Source organism: Vicia villosa, linkage group LG3 (assembly GCF_029867415.1).
Source record: "Vicia villosa cultivar HV-30 ecotype Madison, WI linkage group LG3, Vvil1.0, whole genome shotgun sequence".
NCBI classification, from domain to species: domain Eukaryota; kingdom Viridiplantae; phylum Streptophyta; class Magnoliopsida; order Fabales; family Fabaceae; genus Vicia; species Vicia villosa.
This window is the reverse complement of record NC_081182.1, coordinates 23727094-23746819: the sequence shown is the minus strand read 5'-3', so window position 1 is coordinate 23746819 and position 19726 is coordinate 23727094. Positions and strand designations below refer to the sequence as shown.

The following is a 19726-nucleotide window of genomic DNA, read 5'->3' as shown; positions in this document are numbered from 1 at the left end:
TCCTGAACAAGCTTGATGTTGAATTGTTCCTTGACATGTCCCCTATCTATTGAGCCCGGTGTCACTAGTTTTGGACATGCATTGATCCAGATAGAAGCCCTCAAAGTCATGCTCCTACCAAACTACATGCTGAAGGAGTCACGGGCTAGAGCAAGGCTGTCTGCGCGCAAGGGCTGGGGCAGTGGGAATTACATGTGTTCATGATCATTTTTCTCACACTTCTAGGCTTCATTTTGAGATACCTCCAACACCAACCTTGCTTCCCCCCATGCCCTCTTGGCCATGATACCAACCTTGCATCATTTGGTCACACATGGAGAGAGATATCAACCCTCAAAGTGAGGTGCATGAAGCATTATGATCATAGGCATGCATGTACATTGTTGCTGCAGCATAAATTCCACAACACCAACACATTGCCACACATAGCCATGCAAAGACTCAGCTTACAAAAGCATGCATAAGACTTACTCCATGAGGTATACTTGTTCACTAAGCATTGCACTACAATACACACCAAACCAAGTCCCACACTAAAGAAAACCAAAGGAACTCATGCTGCAAGCTACACTCTAGTGTCCCGCATCGAGGGAAACTATGCTGCTGCAAGGTGCTCACTCACAAGTCCCATATCCAAGAAATCCCCACCACCTATCTCCTACTTACCATATATAAACAAGAACACCTCACACACTCAAGGAGATTTTTTTTTCTGAAAAAAGCACTCTCACTCCATATTCATTCACTCCCTCTCACTCACGAGTCATTCTCCACACTTTCCCTCGTTCATTTCCCTCTCACTCTTTCCTCACTCCGGCAACCCTTTCCACCATCGCAACCAACCTCACAACTAACTCCGGCCACCGTAACTGACAATCTCAACCAACTCCGGCCGCTGCACATCATCCATACTTTCACATCTCGTTCCCAACCCTTGCTCTGCAGTCATGGTGTCATCTTGAAGCTTTGCTCCTCTACGATATGCATACTACACTTTGAGGCTACCTCTCAAAGTTGAAGCTAAAGATTTGAAGACCTACTCCAAGATCTTCGATAGCTACGTGGAGCGCGCGACTTGAGGCATACATCTGTGTTCAAAGCTTGCTCAGGTAAGTTCCTTGAGTCTCTTTCGTCACTATAAGCCATAAACGAAATATCATGCATCTTGTGATTATGAGACTTCATTTTCGGATGAAATGCTTGCTGGTATATGTGTTTAATCTAATGTGTGAATTCGACTCGTGAACATGTGCACGCTGTTAGGCTTAGAGCGCGGTTTGTTGAAGTTTGTTTAGGTTAGGGTTTTAGATCTAGGTTCAGTTATGGAGTTAGAGAAAGAACTAATGAAATCTAAGGATAGATCCGGAATCTACGGGAAATTCCGAGCAAGGTGATGGTGATTTGAAGATTTTCTGGACGTGGCATGTGTGGCGCCGCCGCGAGAGTCACCGGAGAAGATGATCGGTGAACGTCTCCGGCGGCCGAGTCCTTTTGTTATGTTTTACTTCAGCTGCAGACGTGGCATGGTCCCATTGGATCTTGTTCCCATTTAGTTGTTAATCTTTATCTTATTCAAATGATTAGATGTTGAAGTGGCTTGCTCTAATTGGTCCATGGTATTCTTTTGTCCTTTTGTCACTTAAGGTGAAGGTGACCGATTGATGCTATGTTCGTTTTATTTTTGTCACGTTTCAATAACATTAGTGCATGCTTAAAAAAATTGATGTAATGAAACAAGTAATGTGATGGATCTGGGCCTTAATTGCTTTCTGAATACACCCTTGCTATGACTGATGCACCATGCGCCCTATTGGACTGGGCCCCAGCGCTGCTTGTTCCCCACACCCCCTGTTTTAAGCCTATTTTTGCTATAACTAGATTTTGATTCATGTAAAAAATGCTTTTGCACCCCCTGGCTGTTAATAAAAAATATAATTGATTTTTCTTTAATTCTTTTGCCTATTAATTGGATTTTCTTTAAATACAAAAGAACCACAAAACATTTTCCTAACCAATTATATTTCTCTAGAAATTTTAATTTCTTTTAATTGACTTTTAGTTAGTAGTTTCTTAGAATTTTAATAGATTCTTTTTCACCTAAAAAGTCATAAGTAAATAATAGATTTCCTTGATAATTCAATTAACTCTCTTGCGTGAAATAGAGATAGAGTTGTTTGTGAATATCTTTGTGAATAACGTAGATTTTAACTCTTTTTTTCTTTTTATGAATATTTCCCATGCATGTGAATCGTCCAAAATGCCCTTAGTTGTTAAAACAACTTTCTTCCCCTTAGAATTTAGTTTAGATGTTAACATTAGGATTTAGACTTGTATAGACAACTTAGATTAGCATTTAAGATTAGTTCCCTATTGCATTCTTTTTCTTTTCAACTCTTTAAAACATTAATAAAAGGAAGATGCGAATCACATTAAGCAAGTGATAGAGAAATGAGTGGGATTCATTCCCTAATCTATTTCTCAATCACTTAGTGGCATAGAAACGAGTGGGATTCATTCCCTAATCTGTTTCTCGGTCGCTACTTAATGGGAGAGAAACGAGTGGGATTCATTCTCTAATCTGTTTCTCAAACATTAATTAATGGGAGAGAAATGAGTGAGATTCATTCTCTAATCTGTTTCTCAAACATTACATAATGGGATAGAAGTGAGTGGGATTCATTCTCTAATCTGCTTCTCGATCATTATACATTTTATGTGATTCGAATCGTGAAGTAAATTCCCTTAAAAAACACACAACCAAAAACACTTTAAAACATCTAACAATGGTTCAGACTAAAGCAAAGTAGAGAAAGTGGTGAGTGGCCCGGTATTGGGAACTGTTCACCACTCATCTACGCTAAAAGACACAAACCAATCATTTCTTTTCCTTTTGCCTCGTTGGCACCTAAGGGCAATGTCATTTCCGTTCGTACGCATCGTAGGCGATCCCTTATGCAAGAACGTGAACGTTGACTCCGCCCAACTAAAAAACACAAAAACAAACAGAAAATCGTTAGCCGAGCTACGGTAACTCTGATTCCTGAAAAGGATACGTAGGCAGCGGGGTAGGGCCCGTGCGAGTACAATTCTTTATTTTCCCTACATTTTGCATTCATTTCGCATTTAGACATAGACATAGTTACACACCCTTTAGATAGAAACAAACATAGGTGGATACCATCGAGTACGATGGGCGTGAGGGGTGCTAATACCTTCCCCTCGCGTAACCGACTCCCGTACCTTGATTCTCTGGTCGCAAGACCCTGTTCCTTCCTTTGTAGGTTATCCGGTATTCCTTTCCCTTATGGGATAAATATATTGGTGGCGACTCTGTTCATTTTTCGCGAGCGTGCGACAGCTGGCGACTCTGCTGGGGATGTTGCTAGACCTGTTGCTGGTCCATCCTTAGTGAGTCGATCCTAGCCTGCGTTTGTTTGTTTATTTACTGGGTGTTTATTTGTTTTTATGTCTATACCTTGTATATATGTTTGCATGTTTACTTTTCTGCTTTCATATCATGTTTATTTCTGTTTGCACATCATGCATATGGATTATATTCTGTGTTCCTTGGGGTCTTCTGTTCTGTTTTGCAGGTTGGGTGGGATGTTCTATGAGGTAAAAGGCCCAATACCCAGGCCAGAGTGACACATAGGATACCTAGGATAGAGTGGATAGTCGTGACGCCAACAGAATGTCAGGTTCTGTTGATTGTGATCATGAGACCCACGACCAGTCGAGGTTCAAATGAAATACCGTTGTTGGCATGTATTTGCGACAATGATGGTATTTCAGGAGAACTGATAACGCTGGAAGCCATTGACCTACCCTGACCTAGACTACACCTGTGAGTGGGGTGGGATATACATGACAGGTACCGTTGGTGACCGTTCTGTTGGTGACTTGTGTTCTTATGGTTTCACTGTGCCTATGCCGGACCTTTGATCCTGCAACGTCCGATCTCATCCAGAGGCCACACACACTTCTCCTATGTGGGGAAACCTCTATTGCATCATTTACATCATGGCATGTTTACCTTTCAAAAAAAAAAGAAAAGATATGTAAAAAAAAAAAAAAGAAAAAAAAAGAAAAAAGAAAGAAAAAAGTATTATTATTTCTCATGTGCATGCCATTCTTTTCAGGGTATCCAAGGTTAGTATCTTCTTCACTAGAAATGGCTAACAACGTGATCGCTACCAAAGAGGTTACTAGGCGTACTTTCACCTGCAGTTTCTTCCGTGAGGATATAACGCCTCTGATTCGTTTGAGCACTTCAGTTACTGGGCAAAACTTGGATGAGTTCAGGAAAACATATGGCCACATCTTACATATGTTAACTTCTCGGGTTGATGAATGGGCTCTATACACACTTCTTCAATTCTACGATCCTGAGTTACGATGTTTCACCTTTCCTGATTACCAACTGGCACCAACCCTTGAAGAATATGCTGACATCCTCAAGATTAAGGTTCAACACAGGATTCCTTTTGTATGTGTACCTGAGAAACCGAAAATGGACCGAATTGCTGGTGCTCTTTATTTGAGCATGAAAGATGCTACAGATAACTGGAAGCCTAATGGTGGAACCCACGGATTCTATGTTAAATTTCTGATGAGAAAAGCTGATGCCCTGGTTATTGAGAAGAAATGGAAAGAATTCAATGCTCTCTTAGCTGTTATGATCTATGGTTTGGTGTTGTTCCCGAATATCCCGAATTTCGTCGATCTCACTGCCATTTGCCTCTTTATGGATCAAAATCCCGTGCCTACTCTCTTGGCAGATACTTATTATGCTGTTCATTCCAGGTATGGGACGAAGGGAGCAGTTGGAGGCTGTTTACCGTTATACGAGTGGTTCACTTCACACTTGCCTAAAAGTGGACCGTTTGTTACAACAAGAGACTCACAGAAATGGCCTCAAAGGATCATGGGGCTTACGGCGAATGACATCGTTTGGTATCACCTTGGGAAAGGGATAGAGGAGGTTATTACTAGATGTGGTAGTTTTGACAACGTTCCCCTCATAGGAACGAAGGGAGTCATCAATTACAATCCGAGGCTAGCGCTGCGCCAGTTGGGTTTTGCGCTAAAGGACAAGCCGTTAGACAAAGAAATATTCGAATCCGTTTGCTTTAAAAAAGGGGCTGATCTGGAGGGTCTAGAAAAAGTGAGGAGCGCCTGGAATAGTATTCATACAGATAACCGAACTTCCTTAGGAGGGAAGAATGCCGTTGCTAAACAAGCTTACACTGATTGGGTGAAAGATAGAGTCAAGGAGCGCCTGTTGCCTTTCCCGAAGGTTAAACCATTGTATGAACAACCACCTGAAGTTTTAACTGCCACCGTGCCAGCTGAAGACTATACCCAGGTACATGTGGAAAACATCTGGTTGCGTGAGAAGGGGGAAGATGCTAAGATAGAGTACTTCTTGGTGAATCAGAAAAGGGCTGAATTAGCACATGAGGTTAAAATGTTGAAAGGAGAATCTTCCAGAGTTCAAAAGAGGACTAGAACTGAAAGGGGTGAAAAAGCTACCACTATCATTGTCGAGGATAACGAGAAGATCATAAAAAGGGCCATAAAAGAGGCAGAAGAGAAGCTCAAACAAGAGTACAGAGAAGTAGGGGTGTACATGGGCCGGTTTGGATTGGGTTTGGCCAAACCCAAGACCCAACCCATATTAGACACACCGGTTTGGGTGAGGTAAATTAACCACCCGTTATTTCAATGGGTCGGTTTGGGCAAACCCACTAATTTTCGGGTTGGGTTGGGTTGGGTAGTGGGTTGTCCAAATAATTTTTTTGCTTATTAACATTAAATGATGAGTCATCATATTTTTTTTCATAAAAATTACTCAAAATTTATATCTTCTTAAAAAAATTAGATAATTTATTTTTACTATATTTTAGCATTATATAATAATAAATGATAATATTAACTAATAAAAATTATCATAAAATACTAACAACAAATTAAAGTTGCATGACATAAAATTGTATTAGAATTAAAATAACCAAAAAGTGAAACATTCAAAATTAGTTAAAGTCATGGTTCACTAAAATAGTAAATGTTTAGAGACTAAAATTACAACTTCTAAGTTAATATTCATCAAAATTATTAAAATTGTAATCATAAATATTTGATTAGTGGGTCAATGGGTCTTTTGGGTTTGGGTTGGGTTTTACCCGAAACCCAAATTTTTTAATGGGCTTTTTAGTTTTAAAACCCATATCCACCCAATTACCCGACCCAACCCACTTTTGTGGATTTTTTTGGGTGGGTTTGACCGGATTTTGTGGGTTGACCCAACCCATGTACACCCCTACAGAGAAGACTTGAAGGCCTACAAGCTCCAGTTAGAAAAAGAGACTAAATACCAGCTGAGGACTATGAAAAAGAAACTGGAAGATGAGACTACTCAGAGAATAGCAGTCGAGACACAGCTGAAAGGAAGTCACCTCCGCTCCGCACGACTAACAGAAGAGAATGTCAAGCTCAGAAATCAAATGGCAAATATGGAGAATGCACCTGAGAAAGATTATCTCCCAGAATGTAAAGGGTGTGACGAACTTAGGGAATGCTGCAAAAAGTTGGATGGGCATTTGTTTCGCAAAGATGAGGTGATTCAAAGCCTTCTTAAAGGAAGAGATCGAGAAGCAACCAAGAAAATGTTTGATGAAACTAAGAAGTGGAGTGACGAGCACTTCAGACAAGGAGGACCTCTGTTTTATGTTCAGATGGATTGATGTTTGAGTTTGTATGTCTCGACCACCACCAGACTTGTTGGATGGGGTCTTTTATTTCCTTTGTTGAACTATCTTGTTGATGTATGGCTTGCCCAAGTTTAAATTTCTGTTATGAATAAAAAAGAACTAGTTTCTCTTGATACTTATCTTTTGTCACGTTGTTAGCTATTCTGGATCAATATTAAATCTTGGATACTCTGAAAATGGCACATCACGTCATACGCACACATGCACTCATGCATTCACATTATCACATTGCATTTTCAGGTTATTGTGCAAGAAATTAATTGGGGTCCCTTTCAGCACAGATTTCTTTTCCGACGACGAAGCTGACTTTCTTACATCCTTACCGCACCAGGAGTAACGAGAGAATCATGGAACAATTTGAACAGAATCAAGCTGCCCTCCGTAGGGATATGGATGTTATGGGGGAAAGAATGACCCAACTTATGGAGACTCTCCATGTCGTTGTCCAAGGACAGGAAGAGCTCAGAAAGAGCGTTGCTGGGCTGATCAAAGATACTCCTACCAATTCTGCTGACGGAGGGGTGAAAACTAAGGAGATTCCTGTTGAGGGGATACCAAAGGTAGTGGATGACCACCATGAGGTTATTGATCTCGAACATGATCTTACTGCTGAGTTGACCGAAACTGCTAAGATGTACCAAGCCCTCGAGGAACGCCTTAAGGCCATTGAGGTTGCTAAAACTTCGAGTTTCGACACTGCTGCTATGTGCTTGGTACCCGGAATTGTTATTCCCCCGAAGTTCAAGGTGCCAGATTTTGATAAGTACAAAGGAGTTACCTGCCCAGAGACTCACATTCGTTCCTACTGCCGTAAGATGGCCGCTCACGCTGAGAACGAACCACTACTGATGCATTTCTTTCAGGATAGTCTCACTGGAGCCCCGTTGGAGTGGTATATGAAACTCGAGAGGTCTAATGTTAGTACTTGGGGAGAACTTGTTGATGCCTTCTTGAAACAATACCACTACAATACTGCTATGGCTCCTAGCCGTGCCCAGCTGCAGAATATGTCACAGAAATCTGAAGAGTCCTTTAAAGAATACGCCCAGAGATGGCGTGAACTTGCTGCTCGAGTTTAACCTCCCTTATTGGACCGAGAATTGATTGATTTGTTTATGGGAACTCTAAAAGGGCCGTATCTTCAGCACATGGTTAGTAATACTTCTCCTTCCTTTTCGGATGTGGTCATCATTGGTGAGAGGGTTGAGAACTGTGTCAAAGCCGGTACCATTCAAGGTGTTACTAATCCTAGCACCTCAGGTGGTAATGGTAAAAAGCCGTATTCTGGGTTTGTGAAGAAGAAGGAAGGTGAGACTAGCACCGCTTCTGTTGACCAAAGCCGAGCTCCTGCATATTCTGCTGTTCCGCCTCCTTATTATCCGATGCCTTATGCTGTTCCTGGTCCATATGTCCCTCAGGCATATGCTGCTGCTCTTCCACAACCATGGATGGCACCCCAACAGCCTTTCATACCACAACAACAGACTGCTGCTCCTCAGAATCGTCAACAGAACCCTAGGCCTCAAGGTCAAAGGGGCCCACAAAGAACAAGATTCCAAGATAGGCGTATTGATCCGGTTCCGATGTCATATGCCCAACTCCTCCCTCAGTTGCTTGCTGGCCAATTGGTACAACTCCGTGAACTGGGGCCTCCACCTAGTCCTCTCCCTCCTGGTTATGATGTTAATGCTCGATGTGAATTTCATTCAGGGGCCCCAGGCCATACTATTGAAAAGTGTAGAGCATTCAAGTTGAAGGTTCAGGATCTCCTTGACGACAAACTTATCTCGTTCGCTCCTACTGGTCCTAATGTGCAGAATAATCCTATGCCTCCTCATGCTGGTACGACCAATGCTATTGAGTTATGTGAGGATCAGATCCTGGTTAATGACGTTAATGAGGTTAGGATGCCGCTAGCAGTTGTCAGAGAGTATCTTATGCAACAAAAGGTTTTGTGTGAACTACATGACTACTGTTTGCAATGTTCTTCTAATCCTGAGGAATGCACAAGGTTGAGAGAGGAAATCCAGAAACTAATGGATGAAGGTGTTCTTAGAGTGGAAAGGGTCGTTCCTGTCGAAGATGTGGCTACTTTAGAGATCCCTTACTACCCTGCTGAGATATCAAAGACTCAGGGCACTTCTTTGGTCATTCATGCTCCGAGTACTCCTTTGGTCGTTCAAGCTCCGAGGACTCCATTGGTTATTCAGGTTCCAAATGTTCCTTCGACTCCTTCAACCTCGTCTATTGTTCCCTCTCCTGTGAATGATTCTAAGGCTGTTCCTTGGAGTTATAATGCCGTGTATATTCGAGGGAAGAAATATGATTGTCCTCCGGTGGGTAATTCGAGCATCACTAATATTACTGGCACTAGTGGCATTACCCGTAGTGGTCGGATCTTTGCTGCCCCTCCTCCGCTTCCTAAAGAGACCAATAAAGAGGCTAGTACACAAGCAAAAGGAAAGCAAGTTGCTGTTGATCCTCCTGTGACACGTAATGCACAAGATGCCGAGCAACTCTTGAAAATCATTAAGAAAAGTGATTACAAAGTGATTGACCAACTCGATCAGACCCAAGCCAAGATCTCCATCTTGTCTCTCCTGGTACATTCTGAAGCTCATCGTGATGCTCTGATGAAAGTTCTGGCTTCCGCTCACGTAACTCAAGACATTACCGTGCCTCAGTTTGAAGGGGTTGTGACCAACATTGCTGCTGGTAATTGTTTGGGTTTTTCTGATGATGAGCTTCCACCTGAGGGTAGAGCACACAACAAAGCGTTGCATATCTCTGTCAAGTGTCTGGATGCTGTGTTGTCTCGAGTTCTGATTGATACCGGTTCTTCTCTTAATGTGATGCCCAAGACTACTTTGTTTAAGCTGAGTATGGATGGGATTATGATGAGACCATGCACTATGAGTGTCAGAGCGTTTGATGGCTCCAGAAGGTCCGTAGAAGGGGAAATTGATCTGCCTGTTTTGATTGGCCCTCACATGTTCTATATTGCCTTCTATGTCATGGATATAAGTCCTTCATACACTTGCCTCTTGGGTCGTCCTTGGATCCATGCTGCTGGGGCTGTGACATCTACCCTCCATCAGTGTTTGAAATTTGTTGTGAATGACAAGATTGTTGTGATCACTGGTGAAGAGGATTTGATCGTCAATAATCTGGCGTCATACCGTTATGTTGAAGTGGAGGGAGAGATACAAGAGACACCTTTTCAGGCCTTAGAGATTGTGTCGGTTGATAAACTCCCCGTGGCTGAAAATAAGAAAGAACTCGGAGCACCCCTCTCGTCTCTGAATGATGCTAAGGCCTTCTTAGAAGCTGGTACTCCCCATAGTGCCTGGGGCAAGCTGATTGATGTTCATGAGAAGCGAGACAAGTATGGCCTTGGGTATCAACCATCTTCCTCTACTCAGCTCAGCATAATTCCTGGAAAGAAGGTGATTCCCCCCATCTCTCAAGTGTTCGTCAGTGCAAGCACCAGTTCTGGAAGTCAGGTTCTCGCCGTGGATGATGATGATGAAGAAGATCTCTCCAGATTCATTTGCCATGCTGCGCCTGGACAGGAGCTCAACAATTGGACTATCTTGGACATCCCCAGAGTCACTTTTATGGAGATGTAATTTTCTTGTTTCGATAAGTCATATGCTTCGCCCTAAGCATTTTGACCGCTTGTATAAAGAAGGGCCCCCATGTTGTTTCAATTTGTTTAATATTGAATGAAAATCATATCTTCGCATGCAATTACTGTTCCATTTCTTTCATTTTTGTTTTTTACTTTAAAAACTTTTTCAAAAATGGCAAAGCTTTTCTTTTCCCTTTTCTTTTTATGTGTTGCATTCTAAGGCATAAATCATCCATCGTGCAGATCTGGCTCGAATTCCATCAAAAATGATAATGTTACAGTTCCACGTCTTAATATCCTTGAGAATCCAATTGACCAAGCTGATGAGGATAGTGGGGAAGACTGTGAAGTCCCCGAGGAATTGGCAAGACTTTTGAGACAAGAAGAGAAATCTATTCAGCCACATCAGGAAGCCATAGAAATCATCAACCTCGGTACAGAAGAAGCAAAGAGAGAAGTCAAGATAGGTGCCGCTTTGGAAGGTGATGTAAAAAGAAGGTTGATTGAGTTGCTTCGAGAGTATGTTGATATCTTCGCCTGGTCATATGAAGACATGCCTGGTTTAGACACGGATATAGTTATGCACAGGCTACCTCTCAAACCAGAATGTCCGCCGGTAAAACAAAAACCACGAAGAACTCGACCTGATATGGCTTTGAAAATCAAGGAAGAAGTTGAAAAACAGTTGATGGCTGGTTTCTTATCTGTGTGTGAGTACCCCCCTTGGATTGCAAACATAGTACCTGTTCCTAAGAAGGACGGAAAGGTACGCATGTGTGTCGACTACCGAGATTTGAATAGGGCAAGTCCGAAGGATGATTTCCCTCTGCCTCATATTGATGTGCTAGTCGACAACACTGCTCAGTATTCGGTATTCTCCTTCATGGATGGTTTTTCTGGCTATAATCAAATAAAAATGGCTCCTGAAGATATGACCAAGACTACTTTTACCACTCCGTGGGGTACGTATTGTTATAAGGTGATGCCTTTTGGTCTTAAGAATGCTGGTGCAACATATCAACGAGCTATGGTGACCCTTTTCCATGATATGATCCATAAGGAGATTGAGGTGTATGTCGATGATATGATTGCAAAATCCCAAACTGAGGAGGAACATTTGATATACCTTGAGAAACTGTTTGCTCGTTTGCGTAAATTCAAGTTGAGGCTTAATCCAAACAAGTGCACTTTTGGAGTGCGATCTGGAAAATTACTTGGATTCATTGTGAGCCAACGAGGGATTGAGGTCGACCCTGACAAAGTAAGAGCAATACAGAATATGCCAGCACCAAAGAATGAAAAAGAGGTCCGAGGGTTCCTTGGGAGATTGAATTACATAGCCAGGTTCATTTCTCATCTCACCGACACCTGTGAACCCATCTTCAAACTGCTGCGCAAGAATCAAGATATCCGTTGGGATGATCATTGTCAAGAAGCTTTTGAGAAGATTAAACAGTATCTCCAAGAGCCGCCAATTCTCATGCCTCCGGTTCCTGGGAGGCCCCTTCTTATGTACTTAACTGTGCTTGAAGGATCTATGGGGTGTGTGCTGGGCCAACATGACGAGTCTGGTCGAAAAGAGTGCGCCATTTATTACCTGAGCAAAAAGTTTACCGATTGTGAATCCCGCTACTCACTACTCGAGAAAACTTGCTGTGCTTTGGTATGGGCTGCTCGCCGACTGAGGCAGTATATGTTGACTCACACCACTCTATTGATCTCTAAAATGGACCCGATAAAGTACATCTTTGAAAAGCCGGCTCTTACAGGGAGACTAGCCCGATGGCAAATGCTTTTATCAGAATACGACATCCAGTATGTCACACAGAAGGCCATCAAAGGAAGTGTCCTTGCAGATCATCTTGCTCATCAACCATTAGAAGAGTATCAGTCAATGAAGTTTGACTTTCCTGATGAGGATATCATGAGACTGGATGATAACGAAGGACCCGAACCAGGAGAGCGATGGACTCTCACGTTCGATGGTGCATCAAATGCTATGGGCCATGGTATTGGGGCAGTTTTGACTTCTCCTCGTCAAACTCACATCCCTTTCACAGCTAGAATATGCTTTGATTGCACAAACAATGTCGCAGAATACGAAGCTTGCATAATGGGTCTCGAAGCGGCCATTGATATGAGGATCAAGATCCTTGAGGTGTATGGGGATTCTGCCTTGGTTATACATCAAGTGAGAGGTGATTGGGAAACACGACACCCCAATTTAGTTCCTTATAAGGATTATATTTTGGAGTTGCTGCCTGCTTTTGAGGAAATCACTTTCAATCACATCCCCCGAGAGGAAAATCAATTGGCAGATGCTTTGGCTACTTTGGCGGCTATGTTCAGAGTTAGCTCCCCTAAAGAAGTACCAGACATAACGATCCTCCGTTACAAGGAACCTGCCCATGTATTCCCTGCTCATTGTCTCACTACTGAAGATGTGTATGATGAAAAGCCATGGTATTACGACATCAAGAGGTATGTTGAGAAGCAAGAGTATCCCGAAGATGCTACGATTGGTGATAAGCGAACGCTTCGAAGGTTAGCATCCAAATTCTTCTTGTCAGGAGACGTCCTGTACAAAAGAAACTATGATTCAGTTTTGCTCAGATGCGTGGATAGACACGAAGCAGAATTAATCATGCGGGAAATTCATGAAGGATCTTTTGGAACTCATTCCAGTGGGCATTCTATGGCCAAAAAGATCTTGCGAGCAGGATATTACTGGATGACGATTGAAAGTGATTGTTATGTGTACGTGAAGAAATGTCACAAATGTCAAGTGTATGCTGACAGAATTCATGTTCCTCCGACTCCTCTGAATGTCCTGACATCGCCTTGGCCCTTTGTTATGTGGGGCATAGACATGATCGGACGGATAGAGCCACAAGCCTCAAACGGACACAGATTTATTCTTGTTGCTATCGACTACTTCACCAAATGGGTTGAAGCTGCTTCTTACAAGAACGTGACCAAGCAAGTCGTTACTCGCTTCATCAAGAAAGAGATCATATGCCGATATGGGATTCCAAACAAGATCATCACTGATAATGGGTCCAATCTTAATAACAAAATGATGGCAGAGTTGTGTGAAGAGTTCAAGATTGAACATCACAATTCATCACCCTATCGGCCAAAGATGAATGGCGCCGTCGAAGCTGCTAACAAGAATATAAAGAAGATTGTCCAGAAGATGGTTAGAACGTATAAAGATTGGCATGAGATGTTGCCATTTGCTTTGCATGGCTATAGAACTTCTGTTCGTACTTCAACTGGGGCAACTCCCTTCTCTCTTGTCTACGGCATGGAGGCCGTACTACCTGTCGAAGTGGAAATTCCTTCGTTGAGAGTCTTGATGGACGCCAAACTCGATGAAACAGAATGGGTTCAAACGAGGCTTGATCATCTCAATCTAATTGAGGAAAAACGCTTATCTGCTATCTGCCATGGCCAGTTGTACCAAAAGAGGATCAAGAAAGCGTATGACAAGAAGATTCGGCCTCGAGAATTCCACACAGGTGACCTAGTTGTAAGGAAGATCTTGCCAATTCACACCGATCCAAGGGGCAAATGGACTCCCAACTATGAGGGACCATACATTGTGAAGAAATCATTTTCAGGTGGTGCTTTAATCCTGACGAAGATGGATGGGGAAGACGTTCCGCTTCCAGTCAATTCAGACTCAGTCAAAAAATACTACGCATAAAAGACCCGCTAGGTCGACGCACCTAGGCAAAAATAAGGGCATCCCGGCAAACCAAAAGGGTTTGGGCAAAAATTAGGGATAAAACAAAAAAGAGAATAACCCGCTAAGTTGAAAACCCGAAAGGGCGGCTTAGGCAAAAAGGGGCATCCCGCTGGATTGAAAACCCGAAAGGGCGATCCAGGCAAAAGTTAGGGATTAAAAGCGAGAGGCTGCAGTCTGAATATCCTTCACAAAGACCACTATACGCCCTTGGCAGAACGGACAGATCAATCCAACCACTACCCTTCTGAAGCAAAGCATTGAGAGGATCGAGGATATGGGAACTGTAGCAATATCAGTTTTAGTGGAAATCCGAGCATTTCTCTTTGCCATTTCGCTCTTTGCATTTTATTTTCTTTTTCGCAACTACCTCATTTAGGAGTTGCTTCCTTGTACAGAAGCCTGTTCACAGGCATTCCATCAATGAAATAATCTTTTGATGCAAAAGCTTTCTTTCTTTCTTTTCATTTTACGCATGCGAGGTGTGATTTAATTCGTTATTAAACATTGCATTGAGAACATGGGGGCAATAATCACAAAATCAAAACGAAACATGATGTTACGTAAACATAAAAGTGCTCGAAGGGGCACCATTTGCATCCAAAACGTTGTTTTCTGTGCAGGTTGCAGGTTCTAGCCATCATCTTGACTCATGATGTGTCACAAGGTCATCATCATCCCGCAGGAAAGTTCCAGAATATAATTCATCAGTACTGGTAAGCAGGGAGCACATGAAAAGGTCCATATCCCTCTTCCATATGGCAGACGAAGAGCGGTCTCTCAAAACTCATGATTCCCCAAGCAGCATAGGATGTAAGGAAAGTCGAGCAAAATCATTTCATCCCCAAGGGGCTATGGTCCAACCCTCAACACAGTCACCAATAATCTTTGGTACTGTAGGGTTCCAATATCAATTCACGATGATGGTTCAAGATCACAGGCAACGGACCCCAATGATCCTACTCTTCTGTTCCACCAAGGGCCCTTATTTGGCACTCTCTGCATATAGTATCCATTGCATATAACACTGCATCCTCGAAAGCGTAGCATAGCCATTACAATGGATCATTACGCCGTAAAAACTCAAACATGCATACAAAGCATAAGCCAGATAATAGGAGCCAATGTTGAATCAGAATAATGACCCATCCTCTCAAGTTGTTACCTGTACAAACTTTGCCTGATATTTGCTATCATACTACAAACACTTCCAACCACGGTGCCGATGCGAGGTATCTTCAATCTCTGATGAGTGTCTGACACAATGTCTTCTTCCATCCCTCGATGTCGAGTCGATGTTGAGTCATAAGATCGCTACGAGATCTTATTCCTTTCCAAAGTGTGGAAAATTGCACGAGATTTTCTTTCGATGTTGAGTCATAAGATCGCTACGAGATCTTATTCCCTTCAGTCCTGATGTTGAGTCATAAGATCGCTACGAGATCTTATTCCTTTCCAAAGTGTGGAAAATCGCACGAGATTTTCTTTCGATGTTGAGTCATAAGATCGCTACGAGATCTTATTCCTTTCCAAAGTGTGGAAAATCGCACGAGATTTTCTTTCGATGTTGAGTCATAAGATCGCTACGAGATCTTATTCCTTTCCAAAGTGTGGAAAATCGCACGAGATTTTCTTTCGATGTTGAGTCATAAGATCGCTACGAGATCTTATTCCTTTCCAAAGTGTGGAAAATCGCACGAGATTTTCTTTTGATGTTGAGTCATAAGATCGCCACGAGATCTCATTCCCTTTTCTTCGGTTGAAGAGTTGATCGCCACGAGATCATCTTTCGATGTTGAGTCATAAGATCGCCACGAGATCTCATTCCCTTTTCTTCGGTTGAAGAGTTGATCGCCACGAGATCATCTTTCGATGTTGAGTCATAAGATCGCCACGAGATCTCATTCCCTTTTCTTCGGTTGAAGAGTTGATCGCCACGAGATCATCTTTCGATGTTGAGTCATAAGATCGCCACGAGATCTTATTCCTTTCAGTCCTGATGTTGAGTCGTAAATCGCACGAGGTTTCTCTTTCGATCATTGTTTCATACAACCATTCTCTTCGAAAACCCCGTGTCGGCACCGCTACCACGTCACAAGCTATTACCCTTCTTCCAATTACTCACTGTAAATATTTCCATCAGAAAAAACAAAATTTCCTCTCTTTCCCCAGCAGATATCGAAACAAAAATAAAGATAATATTCACACCATCTTCTCTTCAGGACAAATTTCTGGTACTTTGATATTTAATCTTCTTCTACCTTGAATGTTCGAAAGGCCGACGCCAATCTCGCATTCAGGTTTAAGACGATTAAATAGGGGCAGCTGTCATACCCCAAATTTGTCCTACCCTTTAACTTCTAACTGGCTCAGGCTTTGCATTCACGTACATGCATCACTTAGGTCATGATCCATATCCATGCATTCATATCATTGGTGCTATTCAAAGGGTTATCAAGAAAAAGCTCCATTGCAAAGAATGGTGATCATAGAATAAGGAGACTGAGGTATAATCATGTGGATCCCTGTTCATTTGAAGCCCTCCTGGCTTAGGGTTTTTCTCAATCTCAATTAAAGGCATTGATTGAAAGGTACAAGCCTGCAAGTCATCTGGTTCCTTAAATCAGGTTTTCTTTGGCCAAAGTCAACCAGTTGACTTTCTGGTCGACTTTTAATCAAGAATGGCTTCTATGTGTGGAAAAGTTCTCATATTGACTAGGTGGATGTGTTTGTTTGACTGTAATCGACTGGAGGAGATTTAATCGGGAATTTCATCAATAGTCGGAAAAATCGGAACAGCTGACTTTTGGGGTCAAAATCAGAAGAATTATTCAAATATTGACTTGAGGTGGAAAATTAATTAAGAAAAGTCGAAGAATGGATAAAATCGGGAGTTCAGCAAAAAGTTGGGAAAAAATAGTAAAAAGGCAAAATTCCAACACTTAGAAAAATTTTGGGTGTTTTGGAATCTTGTTGAGCAGTCCACTTCAGCCCTGATTTACACGTGGCAGATGGCATTTTTTGGAGAAATCTCCAACATCAAAGTTGTTCCTTTCATGGAGAAGAACAACTTTGTAGTTGGACACTTTTTCATTTGAAGCTTGTATGAAGAGTTAAAGTAGTGTGAAGTTGCTGGAAACTCATTTGAACCAAGTCATATTCTAGGTCATCAGTCAGGTCATGACCTGGCATTTTCACAAACACATGGCATGCCAAATCCCCAGCCATTTTTAGAGCTCTGCAGAAGTGATGTGAATGCAAACTTGGTATCATCCTCTTCTTTGCCATATCATCTATCCATTGAAACCAGAATTGGGACAATTGAGCAAATATTGAATGAGATACAAGTCTTCAAAGTCGTGCCCTCATCAAGTCGCAATGATGCGTCTGGCTGAGCAGAAGTTTAAGGCATGCGCAAGGCTTTTTGTCAAACACATGGTGGGCCAAATGTCAATGCGTGTTTCTTCCTCCACAAGTCACCATCCTGAACAAGCTTGATGTTGAATTGTTCCTTGACATGTCCCCTATCTATTGAGCCCGGTGTCACTAGTTTTGGACATGCATTGATCCAGATAGAAGCCCTCAAAGTCATGCTCCTACCAAACTACATGCTGAAGGAGTCACGGGCTAGAGCAAGGCTGTCTGCGCGCAAGGGCTGGGGCAGTGGGAATTACATGTGTTCATGATCATTTTTCTCACACTTCTAGGCTTCATTTTGAGATACCTCCAACACCAACCTTGCTTCCCCCCATGCCCTCTTGGCCATGATACCAACCTTGCATCATTTGGTCACACATGGAGAGAGATATCAACCCTCAAAGTGAGGTGCATGAAGCATTATGATCATAGGCATGCATGTACATTGTTGCTGCAGCATAAATTCCACAACACCAACACATTGCCACACATAGCCATGCAAAGACTCAGCTTACAAAAGCATGCATAAGACTTACTCCATGAGGTATACTTGTTCACTAAGCATTGCACTACAATACACACCAAACCAAGTCCCACACTAAAGAAAACCAAAGGAACTCATGCTGCAAGCTACACTCTAGTGTCCCGCATCGAGGGAAACTATGCTGCTGCAAGGTGCTCACTCACAAGTCCCATATCCAAGAAATCCCCACCACCTATCTCCTACTTACCATATATAAACAAGAACACCTCACACACTCAAGGAGATTTTTTTTTCTGAAAAAAGCACTCTCACTCCATATTCATTCACTCCCTCTCACTCACGAGTCATTCTCCACACTTTCCCTCGTTCATTTCCCTCTCACTCTTTCCTCACTCCGGCAACCCTTTCCACCATCGCAACCAACCTCACAACTAACTCCGGCCACCGTAACTGACAATCTCAACCAACTCCGGCCGCTGCACATCATCCATACTTTCACATCTCGTTCCCAACCCTTGCTCTGCAGTCATGGTGTCATCTTGAAGCTTTGCTCCTCTACGATATGCATACTACACTTTGAGGCTACCTCTCAAAGTTGAAGCTAAAGATTTGAAGACCTACTCCAAGATCTTCGATAGCTACGTGGAGCGCGCGACTTGAGGCATACATCTGTGTTCAAAGCTTGCTCAGGTAAGTTCCTTGAGTCTCTTTCGTCACTATAAGCCATAAACGAAATATCATGCATCTTGTGATTATGAGACTTCATTTTCGGATGAAATGCTTGCTGGTATATGTGTTTAATCTAATGTGTGAATTCGACTCGTGAACATGTGCACGCTGTTAGGCTTAGAGCGCGGTTTGTTGAAGTTTGTTTAGGTTAGGGTTTTAGATCTAGGTTCAGTTATGGAGTTAGAGAAAGAACTAATGAAATCTAAGGATAGATCCGGAATCTACGGGAAATTCCGAGCAAGGTGATGGTGATTTGAAGATTTTCTGGACGTGGCATGTGTGGCGCCGCCGCGAGAGTCACCGGAGAAGATGATCGGTGAACGTCTCCGGCGGCCGAGTCCTTTTGTTATGTTTTACTTCAGCTGCAGACGTGGCATGGTCCCATTGGATCTTGTTCCCATTTAGTTGTTAATCTTTATCTTATTCAAATGATTAGATGTTGAAGTGGCTTGCTCTAATTGGTCCATGGTATTCTTTTGTCCTTTTGTCACTTAAGGTGAAGGTGACCGATTGATGCTATGTTCGTTTTATTTTTGTCACGTTTCAATAACATTAGTGCATGCTTAAAAAAATTGATGTAATGAAACAAGTAATGTGATGGATCTGGGCCTTAATTGCTTTCTGAATACACCCTTGCTATGACTGATGCACCATGCGCCCTATTGGACTGGGCCCCAGCGCTGCTTGCTCCCCACACCCCCTGTTTTAAGCCTATTTTTGCTATAACTAGATTTTGATTCATGTAAAAAATGCTTTTGCACCCCCTGGCTGTTAATAAAAAATATAATTGATTTTTCTTTAATTCTTTTGCCTATTAATTGGATTTTCTTTAAATACAAAAGAACCACAAAACATTTTCCTAACCAATTATATTTCTCTAGAAATTTTAATTTCTTTTAATTGACTTTTAGTTAGTAGTTTCTTAGAATTTTAATAGATTCTTTTTC

At 42.2% G+C, this 19726-nt stretch overlaps 1 protein-coding gene across 1 annotated transcript; it reads left to right on the top strand.

The window, feature by feature from the left end:
- The first annotated feature begins 4675 nt into the window (after nt 1-4675).
- LOC131657722 (uncharacterized) lies at nt 4676-19293 on the top strand. The gene is made up of 2 exons (XM_058927089.1): nt 4676-5461; nt 19216-19293. The coding sequence occupies exons 1-2, from the start codon at nt 4676-4678 to the stop codon at nt 19291-19293; spliced, it is 864 nt and encodes a 287-aa protein (XP_058783072.1).
- Nucleotides 19294-19726: the final 433 nt, after the last annotated feature.